The 19385-nt window shown below is 34.2% G+C and overlaps 1 protein-coding gene across 12 annotated transcripts; it reads right to left on the bottom strand.

The window, feature by feature from the left end:
- Positions 1-559: 559 nt before the first annotated feature.
- LOC149947676 (cytosolic carboxypeptidase 2-like) lies at positions 560-18400 on the bottom strand. 12 transcript variants are annotated; one of them, XM_090171387.1, is made up of 23 exons: positions 18208-18400; positions 16087-18114; positions 15895-16006; positions 15086-15805; positions 14708-15010; positions 13165-14637; positions 11442-11496; positions 10399-10610; positions 10267-10331; positions 8992-9074; positions 8815-8903; positions 5780-5913; positions 5467-5715; positions 5288-5405; positions 5088-5216; positions 4840-4947; positions 4602-4771; positions 2803-2962; positions 2504-2728; positions 2363-2448; positions 1931-1991; positions 727-798; positions 560-668 (listed from the first exon to the last, which is right to left on the bottom strand). In XM_090171387.1, the coding sequence occupies exons 6-23, from the start codon at positions 13234-13236 to the stop codon at positions 651-653; spliced, it is 2106 nt and encodes a 701-aa protein (XP_090027513.1). In that variant the 5' UTR covers positions 13237-14637; positions 14708-15010; positions 15086-15805; positions 15895-16006; positions 16087-18114; positions 18208-18400; the 3' UTR covers positions 560-650. The 12 variants fall into 12 exon arrangements, with proteins under 12 accessions (XP_090027513.1, XP_090027512.1, XP_090027514.1 ...); XM_090171386.1 differs by having other exon boundaries at positions 16087-16594; positions 16662-18400; XM_090171388.1 differs by having other exon boundaries at positions 15086-15353; positions 15726-15805; positions 16087-18400.
- Positions 18401-19385: the final 985 nt, after the last annotated feature.

Consider the following 19385-nt stretch of genomic DNA (forward strand, 5'->3'; position numbering starts at 1 on the left):
CGGCACGGACAACTTCGATCACGCGCTATATAGCGCGGCAGCGCGTGATCGAAGTTGGCCGTGCCGCAACCAATGAAGCCCGATTTTTCTGAGGTCACGTGCCGGAAAAGGGTAAACGCTTCGTAACAAAACCGTCAATGGGAAAGCTCTCAGTATTCGAATCTAGGGTACGAGTTTAAATTATCTTTGATGCACCCATAGACAGTACAATCCATCGCTTCGTAGTAGTCTCTCTCTATCCCTGGCCAGTGGCGTAGCAAAGGGGCACAGGGGGAACATGCCCCCCCCCCCCCTAAACGTGTGGTCGTTCCTACAAATGTTTTTATTTTTTTTACTTTTTCCAATATAATATAAAATAAATAAATATACTTATTATATATTAATATTATGGGCGAGTTTATCTAAACAAATTCTTGATAAGTTATCAGTATTCTCATTTCACCTTTTTATAATTATACTTAACCAACTTTTTTGCGCAAAAACTTTATTGGTGATAATTTAATACAAAAACGTAGAAAACATTATTACACCAAAACGAATTTTTGTAAATTATATAATTTTCCTTATAGTGTCTAATTTGGTGTACTAAGAAACATTAATATAACGTAATACTAGTTGTTTTACATCGCTGTAATTAGAAATTTGAATAATCAACGTGTACAAGATTTCTGAAAAAATTAAATTAAGTTAAGTTAGGTTTTGATTGGGAAAAATGTGTACTCTTACATGTTGTTTTCGTTCAGTTGCAGCTTTTGAGATAGTCTTCAAATCTTTACGGCTTTTCCTTTTAGTTGCACTCTATAATGGCAAAGATGTAAATTAATTAAAAGAAAAGTTAGTCTGGGACTAAGACTGCAGCTCGCAACATGTTTAAGGAAACATCATCCTTATAACTCAAAATTCCTTCGTGCTGTTGAGTGGGAAAAATCTAATCCATAAATTACTATTAGTAAATATTTTCCAAATATCCACAAAATAAATTTAATTTTTTGATGCAGGATTCTATCTTGTATTGAGTCCACATTTGATTAAGCATTTTAAAAAAGGTATTTTCCTAATAAAAATTGGAATAACAATCTTTTAATTTACTATTAGAATATGAGGAATTTTAATACTCATTTAAAATAATTTTTTTTTGTTTCAGCCACCCAGTTACGAGAAATCTATCCTACCAACGGCTTCTGGGTTCACTACGTGTTGGTTGCACTAATTTTAAGGTTATTAATTTTTGGTTCATTAGAAAAAGTGGATTTCAATATATGAGCACAGAAAAATTCATAAAAAGTTATTACAGTAGATATCCTTCGCTAACAACTCCTGATGTCAGAGGAGCCAGAAATATCGAATAATTTTAAGTGACGGCTCCAAAGAAAACTCCTTGGATGCTTTTCTGTATTACACTAAAAAGGCGTGGTAAAGTATCCCCCCTAGCGGTGCGCACAGAGCTAAATATTTTAATTTTATTAGCTAACAAGAAGCGCCCATGATTTCTCAGTTAACTGAGTAACAAAACTACCCGTAACTCTTTAAAAATACTTTATTTACTACAATCTTTGTTGATAAACACGGTAGTGGTGTACAATGTACACATACTTTTTCATACTTTAACTTATTTTGTTCAATTACGATAATTGAAAGATAATCATTTAAATTTATGAAATTTGGACAGAGAAGTATGCATTTTTATTTTGGAGTACAAAACAAGTTAGGTTCAAAGTTTAAAACTAAAAAATAATGTACTTAGTGGCAGAAATATAAAGCAATAGTTCCATATTTTGAAAGAAGACTTTCAGGCCTTAAAATGAAGCCTTAAATTTATTTCTGATTTTCTTGCAACAATGCACCCAACACTTTAAGATTAGCATAAGATATAAAGTATAACCACAAACTCTGTCCCAGACTTAATATATTACCTCAGAATATTCCTAACCTTTAAAGAAACCTTCGCAACATTAGTAGACAGTTCTTCCATAACATCAAATTCGCAATCACTGCAAATAAATTTGTTTTATTAAATATGTCAAATTACTGGGTATTTTTTTAAACCAAAATACAATTATCAGTAAAGCCATATTTTTATCAAATGTAGATTAAGACTTGAAATTTTGTTAGGTGATATTATTATAGATCCATTTAGTTTTCTTATAAAATGGACCGTTATCGCAATAACCTCCCATTATGCTATTCGCTTGCGGAAAAACTACACAAACTATTAAAACTTCAGTTTGGAGCACAAGTACTAAACAAGCAGGAAAAAATTTTCAAATCTTAATTTAAACATTTTCAGACCTTTTACTACCTCATCATCTATATTGCAAATTACTAAAATAGCCAAAATGTAATAAAAATACTTCAGCAATACCTAGCATTCCCATTTTCCAAGTCCTCTACATTTCCAATGACCTTTTGCTGAACCAATTCCTTTATTGTTAATATAATATGTGAAATCTAAAATAAAATTGATATTGATTACTTGTTCAGAAGGAAATGTACCAATTCTCACCTTTGTCAAAGAAGCAGTGTTATACTCGTAAAGGGCCTCGCAAAGATTCCTCCCACACATTTCATAATCCATAACAGTCATGTGCTCAATTACTTGACCATTTAGGAGACCGCCCATAGATGCTTCTAAAGTGTAACTATTTGTGATACCCATTTTCCACATAGTTATTCTGCCAGTTCCAACTCTACATCTTTGAACTTTGGATGAGCAGTTCTCTAGCGAAAACTTTTAAGAAATGTTACCCTCAAAGATTATTTCACATTCATCAAAGTAGGCAACATTTTAAAAACAAACTTTACTTTATCAGTTGCCAATTTGTGAAAGAGGTAGGGAAAAATCCATTCATGTAAGAATGAACTTGAGGTAGATCCATTTTCACATCCATAAAGAAATACATCTGGTTTTCGACTATGACCATGTATGTCACAGTACAAAAATAGATGACCAGTTTCTTTAAGCCTGAAATATTAATAACAAAGATATAGCATTTGGTATTTAATTAGAATGTCAGTTCATTCTTGGGTAAATTTCATTAACATTTGATTGTCCAATGACTCCCACCAAAATTGTTTTTAGATTTTTCCCTATAAGAGTAGAATTGAGCTCAACTACACTTACAAGGAGACGACCCGAGGTGTAACACACCGATTTTGTTCAAACTCGGGGGTTTGGTAGACCTTAATGTAACTTGAAACACCCTAAAGGGAAATGTCTCCATAGGCAACCGTTTTGCCATGGCACCAAAAATGTTTTTGACAACACAAAATGGAAATTTTTCCATAGAAAATAACATGGGAATCTGACCAATATTAAGGGTACCCCCCTGTAAAAAATTTTAATTTTTGAAAATGCTAAAAATAGAAAATATAAATAAGAAAATAATGAAAAAGTTCGAAGCTGATTAAAATCTTTACAGGGGTACCCTTACATTTGGTCAGATTCCCATGTGATATTCAATAGGAAAATTTCCATTTTGTGTAGTCAAAAACATTTTTGGTTGCCATGGCAAAACGGTTGCCTATGGAGACATTTCCCTTTAGGCTGTTTCAAGTTACATGAAGGCCTACCAAACCCCCGAGTTTGAACCAAATCGGTGTTTTACACCTCGGGTCGTCTCCTTGTTAGTGTTAATTTGACCTGGAGCATATAAATATTCAAAAAATGTAAAGAAAAATATTGAGAAAGTTAGTACATTGGTTCATATTTCAACAGCAACTCAACACTGAACGTTTGCATAGCTTAGTGTAACTAAATGTCTCCAGTATTCAAAATTAAACAGCCAGAATTAATAATAATAATCAGCTAAGCTAATACCCAAGGAACAACACAGGCCTAAGTCAACTAGTGACTTGTGAAGTCAATTACCAGTGGTCGGGTAAATTAACACAATGTATAGGAATATCTAACACAAAAGCATAAGTGCAATTTGCAGTACGTCAAATGAAATGAAAAATATCCAGTTCTCAAATTTTAAAAGAAATTTTCAACCATCAACAAGTGAGGTAGAGATGATGATCATGGTCTTAAGTGTGATTGAATAATAAAAAGAATCCATAAGATTCAACTAGAGTTTGAACAAATGTTCCCAACGTTTTAAGCAAACTTGGTTTCATCTTCAATCAGCTTGACATTCAAAGGCAATTAATATCAATTGGAAGTTGCAGTGATCCCCAATAGAAATATGAGAAAGTGACTAAATAACTAATGTGATTAAAGAAACCAGCCATAGTGACCAGTATAATAAAAAATTGATGGTGACATCAAATTTAATTTTTTTTTTTTTGGTAATAATGGAATTATTTGCAATAAAAAATTAACCCGATGGAAAGAAAATAAATGTGCTTTCAGCTTGACATACATTAATCAAATTGGTGAAAAGGGAGACTGAAAATTGAGTCTGCATGATTTCTATTCTTACTATAGTACAGTCGGAGGTGTAAATAATAGGAGATAAGATAATCAACGTGATGCAATATTGTGCTGTTAGGATTTCTCTTAACACGCCACAATTTAATCAGACTTTGGAAAAGCTTTAAAATTCATCACTAAAAAAACCATGGAATTTCCTTAACTGGGTAACGGAATTGTAAAATTCTACCTTTGTATAAGTTGCCTTGTGTACCAAATGGATGGGAAAGCATTTTTAAGAACAGATCGGTACTGGCGATTTAGATCTCGCCCCGTTAAAGAACAGCGGTAATTACCGACAATAACACCATCTGGATTTAGCATGGGAATTATTTTAAATATGAATGATGAGCGAAGCATCTGGAATACCAAGTTGTATTAATTGTTTTAAAAACTGTTGCATTAAAATACTTGGAAATATTTCAAACTTTGGCACAAGAGTTGTCACTGAGCAAGAAATCCAAAACGCCCTTTATTATCCAACTTGAGTTACTTTCACCAGGATGCACTCTTGAACTTAATACGACTACTTTTTTCTGATAAAATTGTATGGAAAATTGAGTTCCAATCAATAAATACCACCAGAAAATTATATATTTAAGCCACTATAGTTTTCTGATATTTGTTGTTAAGTATAATGTGCTAATTCCAATTTAATTATTTATAAAAGACACACCTTTGCATCAGCTTCGGGTGAGGTAATTGTTACTAAAGGCACTAAGTTTCCAGCTAAAGACCAACAAAGAATTCTTTGTCGACATATATCCGATAAATATTCTTTTTGTTGCATGCTTAGCAAGTAATCCTAGTAAAAAAAATTCTTAATGAATCTAAATCGGTGCAATATACAAGTCAAGAAAATATTGTTTAACACACCTGAAGATCACTATACGTATATGGATAGCAATTAGCCAAATATACAGTATCATGTTCGTAAGGGAAAGAAATCGTGAAAGACAAAGTGTAATTTGGAACATTCTCCTCTTGATACAACCTATAATTTTAGTTTTTAGTTGACCATAAACCAAAATTTCTGCAAACAGTACTTTTCTTACTGGTTTCTGCAATACACAATGTCAGAGCCTACTCTGTACCACCCTATTTTCTCAATTTCAGCCTTTTTCTTGGAATAGAAAAGTAGTTGCATTCCATTACGATAGAGGCTTCCTTGTTTACTCAAATTCACAATAGAAAAGCGATAAGAATGCCCAGTACGAGTATTACTGACTCCGAAATAAAACCATTGAGCTTGGTTCCAGTTATACAGATCATTTCGCAGATATAGTTCATATGAATATTTTGATCTGCAATATTTTTAGTAATGTCAGTATCAAACTAATCCTTAATTCCAGATACAATCTTATTTACATTTGTACAACTTTCTCTAAGTTGGCACTTTCAAATCTGGATTCAAAAACTAGGAGCGTGTCATCTTTACTTTTAGGATCAACTCTTGAAAAGCATTTTCCTTCTCTACTACCTCCAACACAGGAACGAACAAACTACAGAAAACATCAGTTAAACCCTAGTGTTAAAACAAATTTTTTATATAGACCAATATTTTTATACCTATATATAGTTAAGAATTTGAAACAAAACCCAAACCATAACTAACTTTTCCCAGAGATTAGGACATTATGTATCTTATGAAAGAAAGCAGCCATGCCAAACCATTGAAATTTTAAATATTTAGCACTATATTAGGAAATATATACACATTCAAGATTATGTAAATGTCCAAATTTTTTTTAGTTATTAATGCAATTTAATTTAATTTTACTGTTAATTATAAAATAGATTTGAGTAAATCACAATTTACTCAATATGAAGTAAACTATATTGAAAAGTTTTCAAACAATCATCATAGCTCCATGTTACATGCTTATTACAAAAACTTTTTCTGAATGAGACATGCAATTGAATTTGATTAACAAATTTTTGGTTATAAAATGGTACAATTCACCAGGTTTTGCAACAGTGACGCCATTTTTAAAAATTTTCAATGACTATCTATCTCAAGTGAGATACCGAAAACCGTACTATTGGAATAGCTGAACTGACTCAAATTTTAGACACAATGAAAGTTTCAGACTGAACTAATTTTAATTTTGCAGTTTGGAATGAGTATCAATTATCAATTAATATAAATTTTTTGTGCCATTAAGCTCTGAAACATGAGTTGAGCTCGAGTGTGTCTCAAAGCCACAAGTACGTATGAAATGGTAATTTTCCTCTTTTAAGAGACCTTACTGTGCTGAAAGCGTTCGGTAAAATTATTAATTTATAGTACTTTTCATTTTTCCTCATTGTTCTATTACCCCCGTTATAAAGTCCCTCATCATGCATTAAAATATTGTAATATAATTTTCTATCCAAACTAAAACTTTTATAAATTATGCATTTAAAAAAAATATTTACAGAAGCGTCAATAATGAATTAGATGATGAGAAACACAAGGAAATTTATTACAAGAAATTGGGGTTCAATCTGCTGGAAATGGTGAATCTCGCTCGAAATAATTATTATGTCATAGCTAGTGAAGAGTGTATGTTCGTGAAGTATGGCGAATTTTCTCTAATAAATATGAGATTCCTTACAAGTTATTGGTCTTTTTTTTACTTCTAAAAAAAAACTTCCTTCAATACTTTATTGACTTTTGGTGTAAAAAGTAAATTTATTGTTAAATTACTCTTTTAAACGCATTCAGTTTTAAATTTAACAACGGTTTACGAAATCAGCTACTTTCTGCCGATATATTAGCAACAAATAGTTGAGCTACTTTCTGCCAATTAATAAGCAACCAATCGTTAAGCTAACTTTCTGGTAAATAAACTTTTGCGCAATTTTAAGCAACAGTTGGCCAATTATTAAACAACTCAATGATACTACCAAGAACGTATATATGTATAAGAACGTTGAACGATCAAATTGGTGCCTGGTGCCATGATGCAATCGGTTACAGAATAACTCCACCCAAAAAACCGCGTGCGGCGCCGGCTAAAGGTTAAAGCCGTTTCTAGTTCAAGCGAGCGCTGCACGCGGATTTTAGGGCGGAGTTATTCTGAAATCATGGCCCAAGCGATGCCTTTTGTTCAACGTTTTTATACATATATACGTTCTTGATACTACTATTTACATTTAAGATAAATTTTTGCTCAACTTAAAGTGACCCAACCATTGGGTGCCAATTGATAAACCGTTGGGCTGTTTGTCCCTCAATATTTTTGTTACTTTTTAACAACATTTTAAGAAATTATTTTTAAGATTTTATGGCAATCGACATACATAATTTTTAGGCAATTTAAAAGTTTTTCTTTATCGGGATTAACATTAAATTTGTAGGGTTCTGCCATAGAAACAAAACTTCCAATTTTCTTAAAGATCCTGCCAATGTCGAAATACAGTATATTTTACGAATATTTACAAAACATCACTGGCGTTTAGGTCTAAAAGGGGGGTGCACAGTTCAAACTCTGACCAAAATGAAATCTAGGAAACGCCCTTGTTATTTGCTTATTCCTAGATCTCCTTGAAATAGTGGTCAAGATAAAATTTTGTAAAATCACCTATACTGTATCTTGACTGCAGGTCTGGATCTTTCTGAAAATTAGTGTATCTTGACTGCAGGTCTATGGATTTTTCTGAAAATTAGGATTTTATTTTACTTGTGTCAAAAAAAAACTACAAACAAAGTTTTATCAAAATACAAAGGGGTACATCAGTGACAATTAACGTCCTGGAATTACCCTAAAATTATAATTTTAGACAAATTGATGTAAAATATTTTGGGGTCATTCTTACGAGTGAGGCCACAGGGTTGAAGTTCTGTGTTTATAAGTTTTCACCTGGTAACACTGCGAAAATTTCCGCAAAAATCCGCCCAATTGGGCTGTTGGGATATCAATAATAGAACTCGTTAAAATTAAAAAAGATCCTTACGGGATCGGGGGGAATGGGGTACAACTCAAATGTGGGGTCACAACATGTACTTTCTGGCAGTTTGGGAGGGGGCCAAGGTCTGATGTTCAGAAATATAGGTATGTATATTTTATACACATACATGTATTTTTTTTGGTTTATCATTAATAAAAATTAATATCTTTTGAAGAACTTAAAAGTTTAATTTTCATCAAAAAATATGGTTAGAGTTTTCATTTTTTTTTCCATTTTTGTACTTGTACGTATTTCATATTTATACTACTAAGCAATATGTTCAACATTTCAAGGGGTGCAATTGTTACCTCAATCAAATACTCAATTCTGGAGAGAATGTTCCGTGTTGTTCTTACCCCAAAGTATACATTATGAATATTTAATTTAAGCAGATCTCTACAGCACAAAGGAACTGGAAAACTAACTAGAATTTAACAGTAAAGAAGGTACTAAACAAAACAAACACTCACAGAGGAAGAACCGGAAGGTTTGTAGTGATATATTAAACGTCCACTACTTCGGCTAATTACAGGCACAGGCATGGCATCTATACCAGAGGCTAAGAATAGTTATTGGAAATAATTATGGGGATCCATAAAGCTATGACACAAACGAAAAGGTAACTGCATTCAAGGTAAATTATCAACCTGGATGAAGGAATGGTTCTCTTTTAGAATTTGTAAAGTGAAGGTGCTTCACTCGAGTTTCCAAAACGATCATTTCAATTGGCCTGCAAATACATCCGAAATTTGAATAAGTATGCATAACTAAATTTGGCTCACAAACCACCATCTATGGACCACATATCATAAAAAGCTCCCAAATTAAAGTGGATGCTTTATCTTTGATTGAACTAAATCCAATAAAATCAGGAGCTATAATTTGTCACCCCAATGTTAGACTTTGGTACAGCAGTTTATTTACAAGACTGTCCTCCTAAAATTTGTTTGATACAGCAGTCCTCAATCTAGTTCTTTAACATTTTCTAGTACATTCTTCTAACATTGGTATGTGGGGTAAGTCATAATACAGTAAAACGATAGGGGGCTAATAACTCAAAATGTGTTTTAGCTAGGAATTTGAAATTTTCAGGACGCATAAAAAGTGCAGGACAACGGAAATTTCCATCATGCCTTCAAGGTCATTCAAAATTTATATCGAGAACCATTAGAGATACAAAGTTGGTTTCAATTAGAAAGGTGTTCCCAGTCACATTTTAGGACTAAAGAGCTTTGGGCCCACCTAATTTGACCAATAACAAATCGAGGGTGTTCAGACAAAAACCAGTAGGTCGTGATGAAAATAATGTACCAGAGACCCTGCCATGTGTTGTTATTTAGTTAACACCCTGTATAATATATATCATTTCTAATCTAAATTTAAAGGTTTGCCACTAATTTTTATGTTTTAAAATGTTCTATTAAAATTTGGCATTTTTTTTATTAGAAAACCATTTAAGAGATTTCAAAATCAAGAAATTGGTCCCAATGATTTTTTGATTTAAGAAATCAATTTTTTCAGATGCATACATAGGATTTTAGCAAGTGTCCAACCCATCAAAACTGCCACAAAAATTATCTATCTTTTATCCAAGTGTAAAAACCTTTAATTCCGTAGATTTCACAGAAGCGAAAAAAAATTGTAATAAAATGTAAACCAGTAATAAATCTAGCGTAGCATATAAATTTAGAACGATAAACAATGTTACGTGATTTAAATTAACCAAATCGCCTCGCACTTTATCAGAGTTGCGGCCTATAAGTCTTACTAGACTTGGCCTGCCATCGCAAATGTATAACCACGAAGTGAGCAATAAATAAATTATATTAAAAAAATACATTTAAAAAAACTACAGCCATGTTAAAAAGTGCAAAATTTATGCAAATAATGTGTATATAACAAACTAGTAGATGATATTTTACCATCTAGGTAAATGCTGAGGTCCCGGTTGATTCCATTCGGCATATAATGCCCTTGGTTCACAAATCTGAAGGGACAAAATGAACTGTATTGAATTCAGAAGCCGTGAACAAGACAACCGTTCTAGTACTAACTTTTTCTTTTTGTTCATCGCTTCGATGAGTTTCTTTAATACCAGTATTATTTCTAGATTCCCTTTTCTTATTACCAATATGTAGTAATTTATTTACATCAGATAATTTGTCCTCATATACTAAATTTCCATTATATTTGGCTAAGCCAGATGGTTTATCACTCTCACCACAAACTGAAGCTTCATCAAAACTAGAGCTTCTTTGTAATTTTCCTAAAATTAACCATTACCAGAATTTGTTAATTCCTACTTAAAAATTTAAAATTTTAATAACAATGAATAGCAACGTATAAACATGGTATAAACAAAAGTAAACAGAGGGAATATGAACAATCAAGTTTTAAATTTTTGTGTACTTTCTGAACCAACTATATAGCAATTTACCCCATAATTTCAGTATTATAAGACATTTTTGCTTTACAAAAAAATGGCAAAGTAGAAAACATTCAAAATCTAATAATAAGGGTGGCAAAGTGTTTAGCACTTTCGTCTCACAGCAAGATGAGCTGGATTTTATCCCAGATTGTGGCACTAGATTTTGGTTTACTCTTCCCATAAAAAAATTGCAGCAGTTGTAAATCAATAGTTCGTGTAGGTGTGTGTGCTAGTGTTTACCTGTGGCAGGGCAAGCCACACCACTCCCAAGTGGTTTAATTTCCCCTGTATCGCTGTTAAAAGTGCCTTTGGCTTGTTGCAATGAAGGTTATAAATATAGTTCACTCAGGGCCGTAACCAGGGGGGGGGGAGGTTGTATGTACAACTTTTTTTTATTAGTATTTGTTTCCATTGCGTGCCCCACTGAAATCAAAGCCTAGTTACGGTGCTGAGTTCACTATTATCAAGAGTAAAATTTCAACCCATACAAGCATGTTGTAATTTGAATAAGCATTCTGATTTAATATGGCACAGCTAATAATTCAATTTAATAACGTCACCTCTATTATGAAGCTATGCCGAAACTATTCCGCTTATGGTTTTATATATTAAGATGATAGAATACTCTAAATTATGTAGAGTACAATGGTAAATTAACTTGTTTCTTACCTCCTTTAATCTCAAAACCAAACAAATGCTTTTTCATGAAATTTTCATATGAACTCTGTAAAGGAAATAAAAGCAAATTAATTAATATCCGAGGAAAAAACCTTTGAAAAACAAGAAAAATCTTGAAAAAGTCTTAAAATTAAAGACATTTGGCCTTTGATAGTCTTAAAGTACTAGCAAAAGGGAAAGCCCATTATGCCAGTGGTGATTGTTAACTAGGTATTGAGATAAACCAAAAGCGTGTTTTGAAATGTTTGATTGACATTTAAGACGATCCAATAGATTCAGAAAAGGGTGCAAATGAGGGGATCCACCAGAACTACTGCACCTTATACCACCGCAGCTTGTAGCTTGTGCCCATGACACCATTCAATTTGTATCTGTAGGCTATTCCAAACAAATTATATGCACTATCAATGGCAAGCATGACTTTATGCGCTTTCACAATCAATATCTTTTATTATTAATTTTAAAAAGACAGTGCAATTGGTATAAAAAAACAATAATCAATAATACATTTACCACAAAAAGTTCAGTACTATTCACAGTTGGATTTCGTGAATTTTCTGTATCTGAATCTTTCTTAACATCTAAATCTAATAGATTTCCTGCCCTGTTTGTTCTTTTGTTCTTGGCCATCTTAATAATCTTACTAGTTATTTAATTTACCGTGGAATTTACAGTAACTCTGGAATAACCACTAGCCATTTAGTGTTGCCATAGCAACGCAGTCAATGACCTCATGCTGCAAAATTTAAGAGCCCGAAATTTTTTCAAAAGCGGCGGTCTGCAGCCATAGAGTAGCACAGGTGCAGCGCGCCGTTTATAAAAAATTTCACTTAAAACGTGCACAAAACTAGATTCAGAAGCAACATTTTTTAGAAAACCATTAACTTCATTCCTAATTTGGACAAATCGTTTGATTCCGCTTAAGGCAACTCTGGTTTTCATAGATTATCGATAAATTCAACCGTCTTATTTTCCATCATCATTCACAATATGAAACAGATGGCAGTTCCCAGATATATTCCCCGGTTTAGGTTAATTTCCCCGCTAACGAATGTTTTGCAACTCTTTTAGTAAACTTTCCCCGAAATGTGAAAACACTGAATCTATTCAGTGACTGAATAGAACTTTCAGGTGTAGCATGGCCAACTTCGCGCGCTCACTGCGCTGTGCGAGCGTAGTGAGCGCGCGAAGTTGGCCATGCACCAGGCGGCCTATTTTTCTCTACGAACCTTGGGCCTACCCAAAGAATTTCAAATCCATGTATTGGCGCGAAATAAAAGTTTTTATTGTCTTCGACGGCCGTCGGGAGCGCCACTTCCGGACCTTAAAGTCGGCTACTTTTATGATATAAAAAACATGGTTTTCTATGGCGCGAAACTTTACTTTAATGAGTACATAGTACTGAAAATTATTTGAATATCACAAAATTATAGTTATTTTTTACTTAGGTTTTAACTTAAAAGTTCAATTTCCATATAATTTCCCTCTAATACTTCATTACTTAGGTAATTTTTAAATAGTATGTCTGAATAGTTAAGCCTTATTGGATTATAGATATGTCGCCTTTTAAAACAATTTTCGCGACGGGAAATTCGAACAATTGATTAATGCTGAACCATTTCTGGCTGAACGATATTTGATTAATGTAAAAAATATTTCATTTTTCAATTATTATTTTAAGTTGTTACATATCAATAATTTTTGTAGAAATTACCCAAAAATGCCTTCGTGTTGCGTTCCCTATTGCCCTTCTGTAAAAGGCAAAACACCTGGAGTTTCTTTCCATGAATTTCCTTCTGATGGGGCGTTGAGAGTCATGTGGCTAAAAAATATCTCTCGGGATAATTTTCAAATAAATGACAAATCAGAATCGAGTGTTGTATGTAGTTTACACTTTTGTGAAACAGATTACCGTAAAGGTCTTAAATTACGAAAGCTTGAAAAAACGGCAATACCTACGGTATTCCCACAGTATCCAACTTATATGATACCAAAACAGCCTCGCAAGAGAAAACTTCCCAATCGAAATAAAAATGGTTCAGATCCACCAACTAAAACACTACGCACTGATGCAGATAATTTCACATCGGTAATTAGAATTGTATCTCCTGACAATCAAAGCCAAGCTGCTGGAGACTGTGCTAATCCTGCAATTGAAACAACCACTAGCAGCCAGACAGATCAAGAACCAGTAAATACAATTCCTATTAATTTGGAAATATTGAAAAGGAATTTGCGTAACCTTCGCACAAAAATATGGCGTTTAAATAACAAATTGCAAGACCAACAAGATAAAATTGATTCTTTAGAAACTAATCTCCAACATTACACTAAAAAACCTTTTCAAAAACTTAAGACTATTATTAATGATGCTGAAGCAGAAGATGACGAGGCCTTATTTCTGCTTGACTTAGTCAGCAACTACAAGAAAAAGAGACCAGCTTGGAACACCAAAACACTGTCAGGCTGTGTACACTGTGGTTTATCACTTCACCAAAGGGCTACAGACACCCTTGGACAGCTGGCTACTTAAGATTACCCGCAAAGAGCACTCTCAAGCGATATTTAGGTGGAATCAATGGTGAAACTGGTGTTACAGCGTTAATTAAACAGAGGCTGACCGCCGAAGCCAATAAATTAGATCCAAAGCACAGGATTGTATCCTTAATTATTGATGAGATGTCAATCGAACCTCAGCTCATTTTTGACAGAAGACTGGATCGTATATTTGGCTTCAAAGATACAACAAGACACATTGCCATGAACAACCCTAGTACCAGCAATTCCGAGCCACCTACAGCAACACCCAAAGATCCGGAAGTAGCCAATCAGCTTTTGACTTTCTTGATAAGTGGTATTTCAAAATCTTTCACCACATTAGCGGCTTTCTTCTTTTCCAAACAGTTAATGGGGAAAGACCTTTACGACCTAACCCTTTCGGTAATTCGAGACGTAGAACAATGTGACTTTTTCATTTTGCGGGTAGTTACTGACAACCACAAAACAAATGTTGCCATGATGAGAAGGTTATGTGGAACATCCGGAAGTGTCCATATTAGCCATGAAATTCCACACCCACTCGATGATCAAAGACTACTGTTCCTAAGTTTTGACTCAAGCCACGCCTTAAAAAACTTGCGTAACAAATTATTAGATGCCAAAAGTCCGGAGGATTCTGACGATATTTCTGGGAAATACGTAAAAAACTTATATGAACTCCAGACTGATGAAAATATCAAGGCAGTCTGAAATCTCACCAGAAAATGCGTTTATCCTACTAATATTGAGAAGCAAAATGTGAAGCGAGCTATGGTTATTTTTTCAGCACCTGTAATTGTAGCGCTTAAACACCTTAAAAAACACAGTGGCAGTCATCCAAAGGCCTATTTATTCAATAATGCAGGACCAACAATTGAATATCTGAAAGCTGTCAAAAAGTGGTTTGACATACATAATATTTGTAATCGTCAGCACAGCATACAATCCCGCAACTTGGACAAAGCACCCTTACTATCCATGGATGATGAACAGCTTGACTGGCTCCAAAACGATTTTGTCAACTACATAGAGGACATACAATACAATAAACAACCATGCTTTTTCACAACAGAGACATTCCATGCTGTCACTCTTACCCCCAAATCAACCGCAGCATGCGTAAACTACCTCCTCCAATCAGATTTCCCATACGTACTGACAAGATGCCTTACAAGTGACGCTATTGAAATATTTTTTAGCATACTTCGTCAGAATGCTGGAGGAAACGACATGTTGGATGCGAGAGCCACAATTTTCAATATTGAAAACATTTTACACAAGTGAACTCTGAAGTTTAAAAAATCTGCATCCACAAATGTTACACCTGAGAGTTTCACTGGGATGGACGCTCTTGATTTTGGCCAACTAGATGAGGAAGAAAGAATCATGCCTGAGAACGTTGTACTACCAGTTAAAGTTACTAGCATACTGGATGCATTGAGTAAAGAGCCTGACACGCAAGGAACCACTTTAAAATTGGCCAGTTTGGCTTACGTAGCTGGTTTTGTTGTACAGAAAATGGAGCAAGCTGAATTTTGTAGCTCGTGTCTTGAGTGCATTTCCAGACCCTGGTCTAATTCACCACTTTTAGACTTAATTAAAACATCCGACAGAGGAGGCCTTAGTTACATAAATAAGGATTTTGTAATGGTTCTTTCTGTAGTGTTGAGCTTTATTGAGGCAGCAGTTCCTTATTTACGTGAATCACCAAGAATTAGCGAAAAAATTGAAGCTCACGTGATGCCGAAACTTTCCATATGTCCAATTTTGCAGTGCAATCTTAATGTCACTCATGCCTCAATATTTGCCAAATTTATCTGTGAAAAAATAATACCACCCATAGTTGATAACATAACTAGGACAATTTCAGCACGATTTGAGAAAGTAAAGTAACTAGTTTACAAACCTCAATTGAGAAAACTTCTGAAAATGTGAAGGGCTTTCATTTTCATTAAGGATGTTCATATTTTTATCACCATACACCAGTAATATTTCATTGTTTTCCAGGATTCTTTCATCTATCATTCATAATCAACAGTTTACATTACCTACCATTCATAATAACCAGTTTTCATTCGTATTTATCATTCATAATCACCAGTTTTCATTCGTATCTACCATTCATAATCACCAGTTTTCATTCGTATCTACAATTCATAATCATCAGTTTTCATTCGTATCTACCAGTTTTCATTCAAATATACCAGTTTTCATTCGTAACTATCATTCATATCTACCAGTGTTCATTAAAATCTACCAGTGTTCATTAAAAAATTTACCAGTATTCATACTTATTTACCAATGTTCATTATGTTTTTGTTCATTATCACTATTATTCCAACTATATATGTCACTATAATTTAATAAAAAAATGCAATTATTAACTTTTACGTCAAACAAATTATTTCCTAAAGATATTAAAAGCATTTTTTATATTCGTTACACAAAAATTTTAGTTGCATCACTTCAAATATCAGTTTAACTACTTAAATCCAACCCCAAACGTTTGATGAAAAATTCCACATGTTGGTTTGTTTACACACGGCCAACTTTGATCTCTCGCGCTACAGCGGCCATCTCACATTCCTTGACGTTTCTGTGTTAACCTATGAGCAAAAGATGTGTATGAAGTCAGCGCCCCTAGCAGATTATTATATTTAGTATAGTTTTTACCATAATCACCGAGCGTGGCGCTGAACTCCTACACGTTTTAGTACAGTTTATAGGGGGAAAATCCTTGCTCGCGGAATTTCGACGAATGTGGTGGCCGTAGTAGCGCGAACAGCGCGTGATCAAAGTTGTCCGTGGTTTACATTACATTCTAAGCACGTGATTTTCACTGGCGCCTCAGCGGTGACACTTTTGGAAATAGTCGATCTCAGCTCGAAAAATGAATTAGAAAATTTTGAAAAGGGTTATAAATCATGCAAAAAGATTTATTCTACCTCTGACATCGACGAATATATCGAATAAAAACACGAGAACCACTAATGGTCTAGAGAGTGAGGAGTAAAAACGCGAACAAGTAAAGAGACCAATAAGTAGGGGAGAAAACTAAGCTTTAATGGGGAAAAATATGCGGTTAAACATTTTCAAAATTTTCGGTTAGTCGTATTAAAGTTTTTCGCCTTGAAGGCCTATCGGCCGAAGTACCGCATATTTTTCCCCATTAAAGCTTAGTTTTCTCCCCTACTTATTGGTCTCTTTACTTGTTCGCGAATATATCGAATAGCTTTCAATAATTTCCTTAAAGTAACGAAAAACCATAGAATGCTCCCGTCTACGGGAGAACCTGACCCCAAGTCATTTTGTAGCAACGACTTTGCTTAAGCTTCAGCCAATCAGCGGCCATTAATTGACTACGGCAAGCAGCTAGCGCCATAACATGGCGGTTAAAAATAGTAGAAGCTCAGACGATTTTTACAGGATCCATCTGATCCAAGCTCGCAGAATTCCCATAGGTTTTTGCTGGAGTTTTTCACATGAACCACTTCATCGTTTTTGGATTTTTATTTAATAAAAGTGTTAAGATTTTTTTCATATTTACTTATTATAAGGAATATTTAAATGCCATTGTGAGGAAGATAAATAAGATTTCGTTTAGGTTCGCTTTGAAAATATTTAAGCCTAGGCCTGACATAGGCCTAAATTTTAAAATAGCAGGCAATGTCAATGGCAGTTTTGGGAGAAGCAGTGACTGAAGTTCCTTAGTATTAACATTTGTATGTAAAGGTTATTTCACATTTATTATGTTTGTAGAAACTTAGATAAACAAAAACCTTATGAAAGAGTAATTATATCCCAGAAAAAATAAATTACACTAACGAATGACACTAATGACGAATTGACGACAGTCATTGAATTAAACAGCAACAATCATACTGATAATTGTCTTATTTTTCAAAACTTTACCTTCTATTTAATAATATGCTTTTTGTCTTAGAAGCTTAGCCAAGATAAATGTCTCGCACTCTGCTTAAATTCAACATTCCACTGTTAAACAACATAAGAGATAGTACTCAACGAAGACCGATATTTACAATGTTAAATAAAGTGTTTTAAAAAAAACCGGATATTGCAGTAATTATAGCTCTGAGCTGTTGTTCCACTAGGCTCACTGAACTTCCTGAAGTAATTTTTACCAAATCATAAATTTGAAAGTCCGCCGTTTGTTAACATTTCAAATTGCCCCGAGGCTTAAGGAAACTCAAACTTTTACCTGTACAACGACACATTACCCATTACCGTCCACCGCAAATCGTTTTCTACAGGTGGAAATGAAACATCGAGAAGCCAAAACAACAAACAACGCAAAAGTTATCCAAAACGTTTGCATATAAGAGAAAAATCTTTACGAGTAAAGAAACAGTCTACCATGTTTAAAAACTACATTAAACCAAAAGTGGATCCACTTTTGATTAAACCAACGCGTGCAGGGGGCCGTGACTCGTTTGACGTGGGCCAATCAAATGCGGGTTCTTAAGGTGACGTAATCTAAAATCAAATTATTATTTTCAGTAACTCAAACTAGATGGCTACGATTCGTTGCCGTAGTCACTCTTTGAATCGTGATTGGCTGATAATGACTAAACCTCTGAAAATGTAATTGGCCCATTTTGTATTTTTTACGGAATCATTCTATGTTATAAGATTTCTATGCAAAAAACCATAATCGTTCCACTCGATTCTATGCTAATAGTTAGGTCCGGAGGTGGCGCCCATTGAGTTGGGAATATTAATCTAGAGATCCAATCAAATCTGCTCCCCGCGAAACAAGTTTTTGAAAATTTCGAATGTGTCGTCTCCTCATATGACCCGTGGCGCCATCTATTATTTTTGAAAAACAAAATCTTTTTGCCTGAAAACGCGTCTTATTTGAACGAACCATCGAGAGATAGACGGCGCCACGGGTAGAATGATAACGTTTTCTCGTCATTTGGAAGCAGACAATGGTATTCTTATTTTTAAAAACTTGTTTCGCGAAATACTGAAATCTGACGTTTCGATTGGACCTCTAGATTAATATTCCCAACACAGCGCCTGCGTAGCGGCAAAGAGCGAATTTCGCTATTTTTGATCTTTTGGGTAGGTCGCCTGGTGCTGGTGCGAGCCAGGGAGCGTAGTGAGCGTGCGAAGTTGGCCATGGGTGGTGTAACGGGCTAACGGCGCTAGCTTCTCCGTGGTAGCGCCTATGATCTAGCGTCTGCTACAGACAAATTAAAAAGTCATAAGAAATAAACTTTCAAAATATAGGCAAACGATGCAAAATTTATATTAAAATACAAGTATTATTATTTAATAAAGTCAAATTTACGAATAATGATGATGAAAAACTAATAGCGTCAGCTTAAGCCGCTAACAATCTAGGTTTCAATGTCAAACCAAAGGGGGCGTAGC

Source organism: Leiobunum rupestre, chromosome 4 (assembly GCF_980474605.1).
Source record: "Leiobunum rupestre chromosome 4, qqLeiRupe1.1.hap1, whole genome shotgun sequence".
Lineage (NCBI taxonomy): Eukaryota > Metazoa > Arthropoda > Arachnida > Opiliones > Sclerosomatidae > Leiobunum > Leiobunum rupestre.

Bases quoted from the DNA above. Each gene is read 5' to 3' on its own strand.
- LOC149947676 (XM_090171378.1), bottom strand. From the start codon at position 12,080: ATGGCCAAGAACAAAAGAACAAACAGGGCAGGAAATCTATTAGATTTA. The intron at 10,611-11,441 runs GTAAGAAACAAG...GGTTAATTTTAG, and splicing joins TGGTTTTGAGATTAAAGGAG to GAAAATTACAAAGAAGCTCT. The intron at 4,948-5,087 runs GTGTGTCTTTTA...CAATTTTATCAG, and splicing joins CACCCGAAGCTGATGCAAAG to AAAAAAGTAGTCGTATTAAG.